Below are 17031 nucleotides of genomic sequence, written 5' to 3'. Positions count from 1 at the left end.
TCCTGGGCTTTACTGTGCTTCTTAATCTCCAAAGTACATTGTTTCTCTTCTGTTCATACCTCGAGGGGTTGAAATATATCAATTATATCATTAATCACATAATTTTTATTGCTTACAGCATTTAACAAATTCATAATTTTAAGATAAGAAGGTGCTCTGATAAGATGACAGCCATGAAGAAAAATTTTATATTCATTCACAATTGCCCTTTGAAAAACTTGAGTTAAAGTCATAAAGCTAAAATAGAAAATACTGATTATTCAAGCGAAGCAGATTTAGTAAGATATTTATCAACTGAAATGGGAGACTGATGAATATCTGAACAAATGACCAAAGTTGAGTGTTTGTATAATTTTCTTTCTGAATGCCTCATTTTCATCCAACAAGGTCAAATACATATCAGAGTAGAAACTGATATGAATTTTTATTGGGTAAAAATAATGATATTATCAATCTATGAACTGCTTCTTTTTACACACTTTACAGTGCATGTATAGATAATTTTGAAGGTCATTCATATTTGTGTGTTTATTTTATGTATGAAATCGAAGAGTATTTTCTTTACAACCACTTCCCCTTTGTCTCAGGTCTAAGGTTCTCCTCAGTATTCTAGAAGGGGGAGCTCCTTTTTTCTCATTTAATAAGTACCCTTTATAAATACTCCACACTTTCTCCTTTGATATGTTTGACATGGTCATTTAAAAATCATTCTTTCTGTTTTGCTTTCAAAACTGGCAGGACTTCCTAAAATAGTTTGAATGGTTTTTCATTAGTTACTATGAAGCAACAGCTAGTGGGTTCCTGGGATGAGGCTGATTTGGGAAACTGTCACCCCAGGTGTATAGCACTGTTCTAAATAATGTGATTTCACATAGATTTAGATACTAGAGTAATCAAAACAAGATAAACATTGATAGCAGGATATGTTCTAAGTGAACATGGTTCTTTCTGTGGAACCATCTTCCATGAGATAGCCATGTCTTGATTTTGTTCTCACTTGGAGAAGTGTTTTTTTTTTTTTTTTTTAGAAGACTTAAAAGCAGACCCTTGAGTTCCTAAAGTAACCTTTTGGTTACTTGAGAGACTTTCAGAATTTTGTTGGTTCACAACTGTTGGAGGATTTACATTCTGGTTTTTTTAAACAATGCATTTTATTTATTTTTATATTCATTTTTGGCTGCGTTGGGTCTTCGCTTCTGTGCGAGGGGTTTCTCCAGTTGCGGCAAGCCGGGTCCACTCTTCATCGCGGTGCGCAGGCCTCTTCACTATCGCGGCCTCCCCTGTTGCGGAGCACAGGCTCCAGACGCGCAGGCTCAGTAGTTGTGGCTCACGGGCCCAGTCGCTCCACGGCATGTGGGATCCTCCCAGACCAGGGCTCGAACCCGTGTGCCCTGCATTAGCAGGCAGACTCAACCACTGCGCCACCAGGGAAGCCCCCTCATTCTGTTTTATTCCTTTAACCACTAGAGGTATAGGGCAAAATGTTTCACAGATCACATCATGCACCTCCCATTTAATTAATTATGAACAACAAATTAAGAGTAATAACTATCAGTAATTATTTATTATGAGTGTGTCTACTGAAGCAGCATATTACCCTGAAGAGAGAACATGGCAATCCCATTTGCTTCAGTCACACAGGAGGAAGCAGTGAGCGGTCTATGGCAGGGCACTGGATATTGAGCTTTCAGTGCCATGGGAGTACACAATCCAAATAAATAATTCAGAAATTACTGTTTCTTTTCAAAGGGACTTATAAACAATCATCTTTGGAAAGGGAAAGAGTAGGCAAGTAATTTTGTTAAGATAAGCATATGATTTTCACACTATTAAATAAAGGAAATTAGCATTTATTTGAAACCAGTTTTGTTTTTCTTATAAGACTGTACTCAGTGTACATTTTGATAAAATACAGTTTCTGTTAATATATAATACCAGCAACAATAAACTAGACAAGTTAATGGTCTGCCATCTTAATAATAATGATTATAAAAACAGGATTTGTGGAAATTAGAAATTGAAAGTAAAACTCTTACATGAACCATTATTACCTTATTTTATATTTTGAGTAAATACTGTGCTAAATAAAAAATGTTCTTTAATCTGTAGTAAGTAATCATATAATAAACTTGGAATGATTACTTCTTGTGACTAACTCTACCAGAAGGATTTTCTAATACTGATTCTGTCACATTCACATCCACAATGTTTATCAACTATCCAAGAGCAAATTATTTCAAAGAAAGGACTTTTATGATTTCCATATGCTGATTGCTTACTTTATATATAGTATAAAAGTTAAAACAATGATCAATTATTGTATGTATGAAAGTACAGTTAACACACATTTTGTGAGGAACATTTGTTATTATTTATTGATTACATGTTATATACAAATATTTAAATTGTCCAGTAGGAGAAAAATTCATCATAGTTAACTTTTTGTATCATAAGCTACTTTTTTATATAAGTAGCAGTGAAGTTTTATACTCATCAGATTCCTGCAGAGTAAAAGTAAAACTTTCTTGAAATATGTTACAGTGCATATATATTTGCTATGAAGAAATTATTAATATCTCTAAGAAAATTGCAATAGCTTCATCCAAAAATATCTGCTTATATGTGTTAACAATAATTAAGATTATTTAGCTCCTCATATACAATAATATTTGTTGCATTTTCTAAAATTTCAAGAAAGAGTTATTAAAAATTTTGCTGGTGCAACATTTTTGTAAAGCATTTATAGGGGAAATGCTCCATTTACTACTCAAAATTGATGCTTCATAAAGAGATAGGAGTCATAAAGTTTTGCACTATTCAGACTACTTTGTGTTAGTCTGATTCCAGGGCAGAGACTAAGCCACAAAATTTACTTAATCAGCCTTCCTTTATAGTGAATATAAATATCTATTAAAATTAGTTTCCCATTAAATCTGCCTCCACATATGACAATGAGTCAATCTTGTAATAGTTCAAGGCTAAATAAAAATTGGCCTCCTTGGACATTTTACTGAGATTTATTTTAGGTAAAAGTGGGTTGCTGTTGTTGCTGTTTTTAAACTTCCTCTGCATAGACAGATGAAGTCCAGCAAGGAAAAAAAAAAAAAAAGAAGAAGAAGCACATTACATAAAACACAGACCATTTGTGGAAATTTGATCATTGCAAAATTAAAAAAAAATAATAATGTACATATACTCTTTTCTAGCCATAGTTCAAAAGAGGCTAAAGAAGGAGAAGAAGGCAAAGAGAAAATTGCAGGAAGCACTTGAATTTGAGACAAAACGGCGTGAGCAAGCTGAACAAACACTAAAACAGGCAGCTTCAGCAGATAGTCTCAGGGTCTTAAATGGTAAGAGGATGCATCTTTATGCATGGCTAACTAACTTTCATTTTGAATACTCAAAAGGCAATTTTAGACATGTGTCTGTGGTTTTGTGTATTTCTATGGCTTGTGATTCATTAAGCTCTGCTTGAAAGCAGGGTGGGAAGAAGAGTCATATGTGTTGGGGGGAAATGTTTTATTTCATAGGTGCTTCCACAGTTTTGTTACTTCAGTATCTGAGACTTGACATTGCTTCTCTATTTAACCAAATCTGTCTGTACTGAAACATAATAAAATATTAATCTGAGAAGTTCCCCACCCCCCATCTCATTTTATGAACAATTTTGCATTATTTATCCATTTAAATCTTCTGATAGTTCTCATGGTTATAGTCTTTGTTCAACCTTTAAAAGATGACAAAGATTTATGTAATTTTAATTCAGCACCAAAGTAACAGGTTGCTTTTTTTTTAAAGGACAATGGGAATCAAATGAAATGTGTGTCACTCTTACCTTTCTGTGCTTTTAGACTCTCTGACCCCAGAGATAGAAGCTGACCGCAGTGGCGGCAGAACAGATGCCGAAAGGACAATACAAGGTAGGAATTTGCAAAAGGCTATAAATCTAGATCTTGCTCTATGAGTTTTTCCTCCGCTTTAGCCTGCTATTCAAGCATGTAGCCTACCATCTGGGCCACATCAAAACAAGTTCAAACAAGGTCAAGTTCATCTTGCTTGTTTATATGAGTGAATTCATTTTGTGCTGATAGACTTTCTTTAAATTAACAGGTCATTTCTGTTTATACAATGCAATTAAAAAAGAATAATTAATTTTAAACAATGTATGATTTAATCTTGAACACAGTAAATGTGTTTTATTGAATGCTTGAAGCCCAATCTAATACACGAAGGGTTTATAAGTTCTATTCTATATCAGTAAATTCATGAGTTAATCAACTAGGTAGCTCTTAAAATTTGAAATTGTCTTCTTTTTGTTCTTGTGACATTACATGCAAAATAGGCCAGTTGAAAGCTAACAATAAGATTGTTTGGTCTTATGTGGATTTTCCAAATGTTCTGTGTGCCACTATATACATTTTAATAACAAAAACCTGCTGAGCAAAATCATATATAGAATACTAAAGAGAGTTTTATTAAACACTCAGAAGAGCAAAATATGTATATTGCCGAGACCACACTATTAGGAAAGAACAAAATCTGAGGGTAGCATTTATAGTCTAACATCTATTCTAGACAATAAACTCAATCTAACAACATGAATACTAAACAGTAAAAAGAGCATTAAATGAAGATGATTCTTCAAAGGGAAGCCTTAAATGATTAACTGCTAAAATCCTCCCAATTGCTTTTATTTTGCATTTTAAGCTCAGTCATTTTGGGGATATTGTTTGACATTAATCGTGTTACTTAATCAGTTCCAAAAGTATCATTCTTGGTTTAGTGTAAAGGAAATATAATGTTGCAAAGTATCATACATGCAATAAATAAAAATCGGAAACTTGAAACATTCCTGGAGAATGTTTTTTGCTTGTTGATTTTAACTGAGACCATGATAATTATTTTTTAAATCCTACGGCTTGAACCATATGTTATTACGAGACACCTTCTTGGATATACAAGATTAATGCACCTGTAGATGTAGAAAAGACTTCATTGTTTTAGAGCATTACGGATTTCCGTAAAATTATATATGTGTGTGCATCTAATATTATTAAAATCAAAAGATTTCTGTTGCATGTCTAAAGAATTGCACGCATATGTAAACAAATTACTAATAACAAAGCCAGTCCTCTTTATCAGGGACAATAGCCTCAATAAGGCCAATGTAAATAATCAGCCCTGGTTTGTGTGTTTGAGCACTACTCAGGCACTAACTTAGCTAATGTCCAAAGTGGTCTAAGGAAGCACATAAGTCTCTAGGTAGATGTGATATATAAATTATCTGATATCCACAGAATTCTCAAGGTGGTCAGAACTCAAGCTAAGAAGAATTATGGACAATATATTCCTTCACACAAATGGGAGGTTTAAGAAAGGATTAGGCAATGATTAAATATTTTTGCATAGTTGACATAATATATAGTTCATGAGTTTGCTATCAGCAATATTTTGCCCATCAATAAGGCCATAATTATTTTTATTTGAATTTGTAAAACTCACATATATTCAAATATATTAATATATTTCAATATAGGTAAGATCCTGCTATCTAGGCTGAAGTTCTGACGACTCTCAATTTCTATTATGATTTACTTAATACTCTAAAGAAATTTTTAATAATAAATTTCCTTCTTTTTGCCATCTGGAATGCTATCAGTTGTATAACATAGAAAACCCACTCAAACAACTTAATAATTAAGGAAATGAAACATTTGAACACAATTATACATAGTTACTTAAAGCAAATATAAAATTTATGGGGTTATTTATTGTTTTGGTTTAATTGTAATATAAAACATTTTTTCACTTCATTCATTCAGCTTGTCAATTAAAAAGATGGGTTCCTCAAGTCTAATGTGAATGATCAGCAATATTCTACCTTTTGTATACTTACACTTGGATTTAGTGATTTTCTTATACTGTTCATTGAACAGTTTTCTGTAAAACACGTAACTAATGTTAATGATTTTTATTAGATAATATGATTTTTTTCTCAAATGTAATCTAAAAAAGAAAACACTTTAGGTGAATCTGCATTTCTATGTGTTAATTGCTAAAGGTTATTTCACTAACACTTGAACGACCTAAGACTGTTGATATACAAAAGCAGAGATCATCTTTTGCTACTTGAACCCCAGTAAATAAGCTCATTTGGGCTTTTGAAACTTTTTTTAAACCTGGAAACTAAATTCATAAATTTGGAAGCTAACAAAAATAACAAAATTAATGATGAAGAGACGATATCGAAGAAAAAAACACTGTATTTTGTAAAATTCGGAGTCTAAGATCAAGAATGGGAAAGGCAAAGAAGAAAGAACTAGAACTCATTGCTGATTTGTGAAATGGTCTATGTCAGGCATTCTGGGAGCTATGAGCACGTGTTGCTTCACACTTCAAGAATGACACAAACACAGCCTTGTTCCCTTCACTTACTTTTTCTCAGTGTCCTCAAGCCCGGACGTTATGATAGTCTTTGTATTCTTTCTTGCTCCCAATCCAATCATAACTGAAATTATTCTCTATTCCAAAATAAACTCAACTTAATTAGGAAAATAAAGGGACACTCACATTTCTTTATACTTGTCATATACTCCTTTATTTTTAACATTTTGGCAATAAATAAATGCCATGCTTGGCCCAAGAGTTAGTCACCTAGCAGTCAGGCACGTAAATACTACTCAGTGACCCCCAAATAAATGTTGCCTCATCTGTGTTTATTTATTTTATTTATTTATTTTTTTAGGGGTAATTCTTTTTTTTTTAACATTTTTATTGGAGTATAATTGCTTTACAATGGTGTGTTAGTTTCTGCTTTATAACAAAGTGAATCAGTTATTCATATACATATATACCCATATCCCTTACCTCTTGCGTCTGCCTCCCGCCCACCCTCCCTATCCCACCCTTCTAGCTGGTCACAAAGCACCGAGCTGATCTCTCTGTGCTATGCGACTGCTTCCCACTAGCTATCTATTTTACATTTGGTAGTGTATGTATGTCAATATATACACTACCACTCTCTCACTTTGTCCCAGCTTACCCTTCCTCCTCCCCGTGTCCTCAAGTCCATTCTCTAGTAGGTCTGCGTCTTTATTCCCCTTGCCCCTGGGTTCTTCATGACCTGTTTTTTTTTAGATTCCATATGTATGTGTTAGCATATGGTATTGTTTTTCTCTTTCTCACTTACTTCACTCTGTAAGACAGACTCTAGGTCCATCCACCTCACTACAAATAACTCAATTTCGTTTCTTTTTATGGCTGAGTAATATTCCAATGTCTATATGTGCCACATCTTCTTTATCCATTCATCTGTTGATGGACACCTAGGTTGCTTCCATGTCCTGGCTATTGTAAATAGAGCTGCAATGAACATTGTGGTGGATGACTCTTTTTGAATGATGGTTTTCTCAGGGTATATGCCCAGTAGTGGGATTGCTGGGTCGTATGGTAGTTCTATTTTTAGTTTTTTAAGGAACCGCCATACTGTTCTCCATAGTGGCTGTATCAATTTACATTCCCACCAACAGTGTATGAGGGTTCCCTTTTCTCCACACCCTCTCCAGCATTTATTGTTTGTAGATTTTTTGATGATGGCCATTCTGACAGGTGTGAGATGCTATTGCATCGTAGTTTTGATTTGCATTTCTCTAATGATTAATGATGTTGAGCATTCTTTCATGTGTTTGTTGACAAACTGTAAGTCTTCTTTGGAGAAATGTCTATTTAGGTCTTCTGCCCATTTCTGGATTGGGTTGTTTGTTTTTTTGATATTGAGCTGCATGAGCTGCTTGTGAATTTTAGAGATAAATCCTTTGTCACTTGCTTCATTTACACATATTTTCTCCCATTCTGAGGGTTGTCTTTTCATCTTGTTTATGGTTTCCTTTGTTGTGCAAAAGCTTTTAAATTTCATTAGATGCCATTTGTTTATTTTTGTTTTTATTTCCATTTCTCTAGGAGGTGGGTCAAAAAGGATCTTGCTGTGATTTATGTCATAGAGTGTCCTGCCTGTGTTTTCCTCTAAGAGTTTTATAGTGTCTGGCCTTACATTTAGGTCTTTAATCCATTTTGAGTTTATTTTTGTGTACGGTGTTAGGGAGTGTTCTAATTTCATTCTTTTACATGTAGCTCTCCAGTTTTCCCAGCACCACTTATTGAAGAGGCTGTCTTTTCTCCATTGTATATTCTTGCCTCCTTTGTCAAAAATAAGATGACCATAGGTGCGTGGGTTTATCTCTGGGCTTTTATCCTGTTCCATTGATCTATATTTCTGTTTTTGTACCAGTACCATACTGTCTTGATTACTGTAGCTTTGTAGTATAGTCTGAAGTCTGGGAGCCTGATTCCTCCAGCTCCGTTTTTCGTTCTCAAGATTGCTTTGGCTATTCGGGGTCTTTTGTGTTTCCATACAAATTGTGAAATTTTTTGTTCTAGTTCTGTGAAAAATGCCAGTGGTAGTTTCATAGGGATTGCATTGAATCTGTAGATTCTTTGGGTAGCATAGTCATTTTCACAATGTTGATTCTTCCAATCCAAGAACATGGTATATCTCTCCATCTATTTATATCATCTTTAATTTCTTTCATCAGTGTCTTATAATTTTCTGCATACAGGTCTTTTGTCTCCTTAGGTAGGTTTATTCCTAGATATTTTATTCTTTTTGCTGCAGATGTTTCATCATTAGTGTTTAGGAATGCAAGAGATTTCTGTGCATTAATTTTGTGTCCTGATACTTTACCAAATTCATTGATTAGCTCTAGCAGTTTTCTGGTAGCACCTTTAGGATTCTCTATGTATAGTATCATCATGTCATCTGCAAACAGTGACAGCTTTACTTCTTCTATTCCGATTTGGATACCTTTTATTTCTTTTTCTTCTCTGATTGCTGTGGCTAAAACTTCCAAAACTATGTGGAATAATAGTGGTGAGAGTGGGCCACCTTGTCTTGTTCCTGATCTTAGTGGAAATGTTTTCAGTTTTTCAACATTGAGGATGATGTTGGCTGTGGGTTTGTCATATATGGCCTTTATTATGTTGAGGAAAGTTCCCTCTTTGCCTACTTTCTCGAGGGTTTTTATCATAAATGGGTGTTGAATTTTGTCAAAAGCTTTCTCTGCATCTATTGACATGATCATCTGATTTTTCTCCTTCAATTTGTTAACATGGTGTATCACATTGATTGATTTGTGTATACTGAAGAATCCTTGCATTCCTGGGATAAACCCCACTTGATCATGGTGTATGATCCTTTTAATGTGCTGTTGGATTCTGTTTGCTAGTATTTTGTTGAGGATTTTTGCATCTATGTTCATCAGTGATATTGGTCTGTAGTTTTCTTTTTTTGTGACATCATTGTCTGGTTTTGGTATCAGGGTGATGGTGCCCTCGTAGAATGAGTTTGGGAGTGTTCCTCCCTCCACTATATTTTGGAAGAGTTTGAGAAGGATAGATATTAGCTCTTCTCTAAATGTTTGATAGAATTCACCTGTGAAACCATCTGGTCCTGGACTTTTGTTTGTTGGAAGATTTTTAATCACAGTTTCAATTTCAGTGCTTGTGATTGGTCTATTTTCTATTTCTTCCTGGTTCAGTCTTGGAAAGTTGTGCTTTCTAAGAATTTGTCCATTTCTTCCAGGTTGTCCATTTTATTGGCATATAGTTGCTTGTATTAATCTCTCATGATCCTTTGCATTTCTGCAGTGTCAGTTGTTACTTCTCCTTTTTCTTTTCTAATTCTATTGATTTGAGTCTTCTCCCTTTTTTTCTTGATGAGTCTGGCTAATGGTTTATCAATTTTGTTTATCTTCTCAAAGAACCAGCTATTATTTTTATTGATCTTTGCTATCATTTCCTTCATTTCTTTTTCATTTATTTGTGATCTGATCTTTATGATTACTTTCCTTCTGCTAACTTTGGGGTTTTTTTGTTCTTCTTTCTCTAATTGCTTTAGGTATAAGGTTAGGTTGTTTATTTGAGATGTTTCTTGTTTCTTAAGGTAGGATTGTATTGCTGTAAACTTCCCTCTTAGAACTGCTTTTGCTGCATCCCATAAGTTTTGGGTCGTTGTGTTTTCATTGTCATTTGTTTCTAAGTATTTTTTGATTTCCTCTTTGTTTTCTTCAGTGATCTCTTGGTTATATAGTAGTGTATTGTGTAGCCTCCATGTGTTTGTATTTTTTACAGTTCTTTTCCTGTTATTGATACCTAGTCTCATAGCGTTGTGGTCGGAAAAGATACTTGATACGATTTCAATTTTCTTAAATTTACCAAGGTTTGATTTGTGACCCAAGATATGATCTATCCTGGAGAATATTCCATGAGCCCTTGAAAAGAATGTGTATTCTGTTGTTTTGGGGTGGAATGTCCTATAAATACCATTTATGTCCATCTTGTTTAATGTATCATTTAAAGCTTGTGTTTCCTTATTTATTTACATTTTGCATGATCTTTCCATTGATGAAAGTTGGGTGTTAAAGTCCCCTACTATGACTGTGTTACTGTCGATTTCTCCTTTTATGGTTGTTAGCATTTGCCTTATGTATTGAGGTGTTCCTATGTTGGGTGCATAAATATTTACAGTTGTTATATCTTCTTCTTGGATTGATCCCTTGATCATTATGTAGTGTCCTTCTTTGTCTCTTGTAATAGTCGTTGTTTTAAAGTCTATTTTGTCTGATATGAGAATTGCTACTCCAGCTTTCTTTTGATTTCCATTTACATGGAATATCTTTTTCCACCCCCTCACTTTCAGTCTGTATGTGTCCCTAGGTGTGAAGTGGGTCTCTTGTAGACAGCATATATACGGGTCTTGTTTTTGTATCCATTCAGCCAGTCTATTTCTTTTGGTTGGAGCATTTAATCCATCTACATTTAAGGTAATTATCAATATGTATGTTCCTATTACCATTTTCTTAATTGTTTGGGGTTTGTTATTGTAGATCTTTTCCTTCTCTTGTGTTTCCTACCTAGAGAAGTTCCTTTAGCATTTGTTGTAAAGCTGGTTTGGTGGTGCTGAATTCTCTTAGCTTTTGCTTGTCTGTAAAGTTTTTAATTTCTCTGTCAAATCTGAATGAGATCCTTCCTGGGTAGAGTAATCTTGGTTGTAGGTTTTTCCCTTTCATCACTTTAAATCTGCCCTGCCACTCCCTTCTGGCTTGCAGAGTTTCTGCTGTAAGATCAGCTGTTAACCTTATACGGATTCCCTTGTATATTATTTGTTGTTTTTCCCTTGCTGCTTTTAAGATTTTTTCTTTGTATTTAATTTTTGATAGTTTGGTTAATATGTGTCTTGACATGTTTCTCCTTGGATTTATCCTATATGGGACTCTCTGTGCTTCCTGGACTTGATTATCTATTTCCTTTCCCATATTAGGGAAGTTTTCAACTATAATGTCTTCAAATATTTTCTCAGTCCCTTTCTTTTTCTCTTCTTCTAGGACCCCTATAATTCAAATGTTGGTGCATTTAATATTGTCCCAGAGGTCTCTGAGAGTGTCCTCAATTCTTTTTATTCTTTTTTCTTTATTCTGCTCTGCAGTAGTCATTTCCACTATTTTATCTTCCAGGTCACTTATCCATTCTTCTGCCTCAGTTATTCTGCTATTGATCTCTTCTAGAGAATTTTTAATTTCATTTATTGTGTTGTTCATCACTGTTTGTTTGCTCTTTAGTTCTTCTAGGTCCTTGTTAAACGTGCCTTGTATTTTCTCCATTCTACTTCCATGATGTTGGATCATCTTTACTATCATTATTCTGAATTCTTTTTCAGGTAGACTGCCTATTTCCTCTTCATTTGTTAGGTCTGGTGGGTTTTTACCTTACGCCTTCATCTGCTGTGTTTTTCTTTGTCTTCTCATTTTGCTTAACTTACTGTGTTTGGGGTCTCCTTTTCGCAGACTGCAGGTTTGTAGTTCGTGTTGCTTTTGGTGTCTGCCCCTAGGGGGTAAGGTTGGTTCAGTGGGTTGTGTAGGCTTCCTGGTGGAGGGGACTAGTGCCTGTGTTCTGGTGGATGAGGCTGGATCTTGTCTTTCTGGTGGGCAGGTCCACGTCTGGTGGTGTGTTTTGGGGTGTCTGTGACCTTATTAGGATTTTAGGCAGCCTCTCTGCTAATGGGTGGGGTTGTGTCCCTGTCTTGCTAGTTGTTTGGCATAGGGTGTCCAGCACTGTAGCTTGCTGTTCGTTGAGTGGAGCTGGGTACTGGCATTGAGATGGAGATCTCTGGGAGATTTTCACCATTTGATATTATGTGGAGCTGGGAGGTCTCTGGTGGACCAGTGTCCTGAACTAGGCTCTCCCACCTCAGTGGCACAGCCTTGACACCTGGCTGGAGCACCGAGAGCCTGTCCTCCACACGGCTCAGAATAAAAGGGAGAAAAAAAGAAAGAAAGAAAGAAAAGATAAAATAAAATAAAATAAATTATAAAAGTTATTAAGATAAAAAACAAAAAATAATTATTAAAAAAATTTTTTTAAGTAATTAAAAAAAAAGAAAGAAGAGAACAACCAAACCCCAAAACAAATCCACCAATGATAACAAGCACTGAAAACTATACTAAAACAAAAACAAAACAAAAACAAAAAACACCCCGACAGAGAGTACCCTAGGACAAATGCCAAAAACAAAACTATACAGACAAAATCACACACAGAAGCGTACGCATACACACTCACAGAAGGAGAAAACAGGAAAAATATATATATATCGTTGCTCCCAAAGTCCACCTCCTCAATTTGGGATGATTCATTGTCTCTTCAGGTATTCCACAGATGCAGGGAACATCAAGTTGATTGTGGAGCTTTAATCCGCTGCTTCTGAGGCTGCTGGGAGAGATTTCCCTTTCTCTTCTTTGTTTGCACAGCTCCCGGGGTTCAGCTTTGGATTTGGACCCGCCTCTGCGTGTAGGTCGCCTGAGGGCGTCTGTTCTTTGCTCAAACAGGATGGGGTTAAAGGAGCAGCTGCTTCGGGGGCTCTGGCTCACTCAGGCTTGGGGGAGGGAGGGGTAAGGATGCGGGGCGACCCTGCAGCGGCAGAGGCCAGCGTGACATTGCACCCGCCTGAGGCGCACCGTGCATTCTCCCGGGGAAGTTGTCCCTGGATCACGGGACCCTGGCAGTGGCAGGCTGCACAGGCTCCCGGGAGGAGCAGTGTGGAGAGTGACCTGTGCTTGCACACAGGCTTCTTCATGGTGGCAGCAGCAGCCTTAGCGTCTCATGCCCGTCTCTGTGGTCCGTGCTGATAGCCGTGGCTTGTGTCCGTCTCTGGAGCTCGTTTAGGCTGTGCTCTTAATCCCCTCTCCTCGCGCACCAGGAAACAAAGAGGCAAGAAAAAGTCTCTTGCCTCTTCGGCAGCTCCAGACCTTTTCCCGGACTCCCTCCCGGCTAGCTGTGGTGCGCTAACACCTTCAGGCTGTGTTCACGCCGCCAACCCCAGTCCTCTCCCTGGGATCCGACCTCTGAAGCCCGAGCCTCAGCTCTCAGGCCCCACTCGTCCTGGTCGGTGAGCAGACAAGCCTCTCGGGCTGGTGAGTGCCGATCGGCACTGATCCTCTGTGCGGGAATCTCTCCGCTTTGCCCTCCGCACCCCTGTGGCTGCGCTCTCCTCCGCGGATCCGAAGCTTCCCCCCTCCACCAACTGCAGTCTCCGCCCACGAAGGGGCTTCCTATTGTGTGGAAACCTTTCCTCCTTCACAGCTCCCTCCCACTGGTGCAGGTCCTGTCCCTATTCTTTTGTCTCTGTTTTTTGTTTTGCCCTACCCAGGTACGTGGGGAGTTTCTTGCCTTTGGGAATGCCTGAGGTCTTCTGCCAGCGTTCAGTAGGTGTTCTGTAGGAGTTGTTCCACATGTAGATGTATTTCTGATGTATTTGTGGGGAGGAAGGTGATCTCCACGTCTTACTCTTCCGTCGTCTTCCTCATCAGTATTTAGTAGCATCATTTCTGTAAAACTGTAGAGGTGAGGAAGAGGAAAACAGAAAACAGTTTAGGAAATGTTTCTGAGAAAAGAGGCCCTATGTAATTGACTTACTTACCTTGATAAGTAAGGTAAATCAGCTCATACTACACAGGAATAAAGTTTTCATTGCTGATATTTCTAGTAACTAACTCAAAATTCATGAATGTGGTGATTTTATGAATTTAAAATTTTTAAAAATTTAAAAACAACTTGTTTCACGAGCTGGATTTTATGGTAATTAACTCTCTCATGCCTGAGTCTTACAGAGGTATATGTCATGATTTGTTATGAAGTTTAAAAATGTATCTTACTTTAAAGCTTTTTATAAGATATTTTGAATATATATATACAGTAGACAGAATTCATATAAATACTTATTTAACTATTATTTGGACTAGTTAATAAATATCCTCCAAAACCTGAGCCGCCACACATATAAATGCACATCCACACAAATGTATGCAGCCAAATCTATAACATTATGCGTTTTTTCAACTAAATCCTCATCTCTTCTTCTAGAATTTTTTTCTCACTCCATAGGCAATAGCATTCACTTAAATGATTCATTTAACATATATTTTAACAATTTAAAAAATATCTCTCCAGCCAATCCAGACATCTCTTAAGAGTTCCAAATAATATCACATTTGTATTTGGCTGTCTCACAGGGACCTCAAAATCCAGGGAACAAAACCTAAAGGATTCTTCACTTCTCTGTCCTGCAAACCTGTTTTCCTCCATGTTCCTTCTCCGTGGTTCCCACATCTGTCCAATCCAATATCCTCCTTAAATACAGTGAGGGAAGTGAATCTTGACATTTCCCTCCCTTGCCTTCTACACACAATTGCAACTTTTGCCCTTCACTCTCTGTTCTTCTGTCATACTGGAATTTTTTTTTTTTTTTTTTCCATAAAGCCTCACATCTTTCTCCACCTACCAACTACATTTCCCCCTTTTTCCTGCCTTTACTTACCCATCCTTTAAGTCTCATCTTGGAAGTCACAACCTCCAGGAATGCTTTCCAGACTCCATACCTACCCCTGAAGCTTCTCCCTGCTCCATGGGTCTAGTTCCTCCACTTAGAGGTTCTTATCATACCTTTCTCTTCTCCACAATAACAGCTGTTCATCGGTAGTTCCTTTTTTAATGCTTCTTCCTCCTTTCTCTGGATGGTAGCCAGGCAGGGAATGAACCAGGCCTGTTCTGTTCACCACTGTGCTCCTTGTGTCTATATGCTTGACACTTACATACTAATATGTCAAATGTTTGTGTCACATTTATGGTGCCCAAATGTTTGACACATTGTGATGCTTGCTATATATTCCCCGAAGGAATTAGGACCTTTGTTAGATCTTGAGGACAGATGTTAAGGATCCCTATTGTCCTGACATTTTTCAGACATTGGTTGGAGATACTGATGGGAGGAAACAAAGGATAATATGATTCCTCCTAGGAAAGTCAGAATTACAAATTCTGGCAGAATTTTTATATCTAAGAGCTGAATTAACAGAATGTGTTTTTTCTTCCTGTGTGTATTTCTAATGTTACTTTCTTCTTATACATTTGAGCCAAGATTTGGATTCTGTGGATATTCACTTACATCCATTTAAAATTTATATTTAACTTAATATACCATAATTATATTTCTTAAATAACACTTTCTTCTTTGGTTTAATAAACATTAACCTCATGCTTCTTTTCTGATTTGTTTCCTATAATTTCAAATGGTTTAATCTCTGTATATTGTTTGTGTTCAATATATAGATATGAACTATAACATGGGAGAATCTTGAATTAGTACTGTTTTATCTATGTCTTTTATAAATTTTCAAAAAGTCTAAAAAGTTCACTTGCAAAATAACAGCTTTCTGCTTTTTCCTTCTAAGTAAAAACCCATCCTCTTAAACCAAAAAGTAATTGTTGAAATCAGTGGGAATGTGGACCACAGTTCCTCTGACGTCTTAGGATATCTGCAAGTTATGCTTGCAAAATCTTGACTCCACTTGAAAGTACATCTCTTTTATTTACATCCAATGTCCATAATCAAAACTGTTTGGCTTTTTATTCTATTTTTGACTGATCTCAGATCATAGAAAACCAGATGTTCTTCCAATCAAAGGACATAAAAGACTTGCCTTCAAATTAACAATCTTTTTGTTCCAATTTAAACATATCTTCTTTCTGTTTCCTAGATATTTGAAGATACATGCTAAATTTGAAAATTATTCATTTATTCAACAAATGTTTATTGAACACTGATGAAATGCCAAGCACACTTATATGATGTTACTGCCTTAGCACTGGGAAGAGGCTTTAAAGATAAATTAAAACTCTTCATTTTGCGAGAGGAAACTGAGGTTTAGTAAGGGTACATGACTTGATAAAGGTTACACCATGAGTTAATTGGAGATGGGAACACAACATGTCCAACTGCTTTTCACATCCCCTATTTTCTTCCCGATTGTTTTTAGATTAGGATTGTTAAAATATTCTTTTAAACTATGTTATTATTATTATTTTTTGTTTAGTAACTTATAGATCCAAAACATTATAATGCAGGTCAAGTTTATGAGTGAAGTTTGTATCTTTTATCAAGCTATTTCTATTGAGTCAAATGTTCCAGCACATATTGAGTGTCCTAGTAATACATTTTCTTTTATTTAGACTTAGTGATATTACACAGTAAGTGGAGTATTTGCTTATTAAAATAGTAAGGTGGATTAGGAGCTCATATTTATTGAGCTTTTCCTGTATATTCTAATTTAAATGTAAGATAACGAACATGCAGAATGGCTAATTAACATTCTCACATTTGCACTGTGAGTTAGTGGGGTTGCTAACATTTAAATTCAGACTTATGACCCCAGAGTCTTTGTTCTTTCCTCCATGCTTTGCTGTCTGGATTTACGTGTCTCTCTTCTAGGATAGCTACTTGAAGCCCCGTAAGTTATTGTGGATAGTTAGAACATTGCCTGTTAATGACTTCAAAAATTCAAACAGTCTACTGATAGCAGCTAGGGAATGATGTGTAGTTGGAAAAAAAATGTTTCTTTTCCAGCTTTTTACTTTTTAATCAGT

General features: G+C 36.1%; 1 protein-coding gene across 3 annotated transcripts in view; it reads left to right on the top strand.

The window, feature by feature from the left end:
- DACH1 (dachshund family transcription factor 1) overlaps nucleotides 1-17031 on the top strand; it is a 412485-nt gene that overhangs the window by 368292 nt on the left and 27162 nt on the right. For 2 of the 3 annotated variants that reach the window (XM_082365964.1, XM_082365963.1), the window contains 2 exons: nucleotides 3207-3350; nucleotides 3852-3920. In XM_082365964.1, the coding sequence (XP_082222090.1) occupies nucleotides 3207-3350; nucleotides 3852-3920 (213 nt within the window). Of the gene's footprint in view, nucleotides 1-3206; nucleotides 3351-3851; nucleotides 5694-17031 lie in introns of those variants that run through there. The other variant, XM_082365962.1, reaches the window with a different exon arrangement.

Source organism: Balaenoptera borealis (assembly GCF_965194805.1).
Source record: "Balaenoptera borealis genome assembly, chromosome: 18".
Lineage (NCBI taxonomy): Eukaryota > Metazoa > Chordata > Mammalia > Artiodactyla > Balaenopteridae > Balaenoptera > Balaenoptera borealis.
This window is presented reverse-complemented; position numbering and strand designations above follow the sequence as displayed.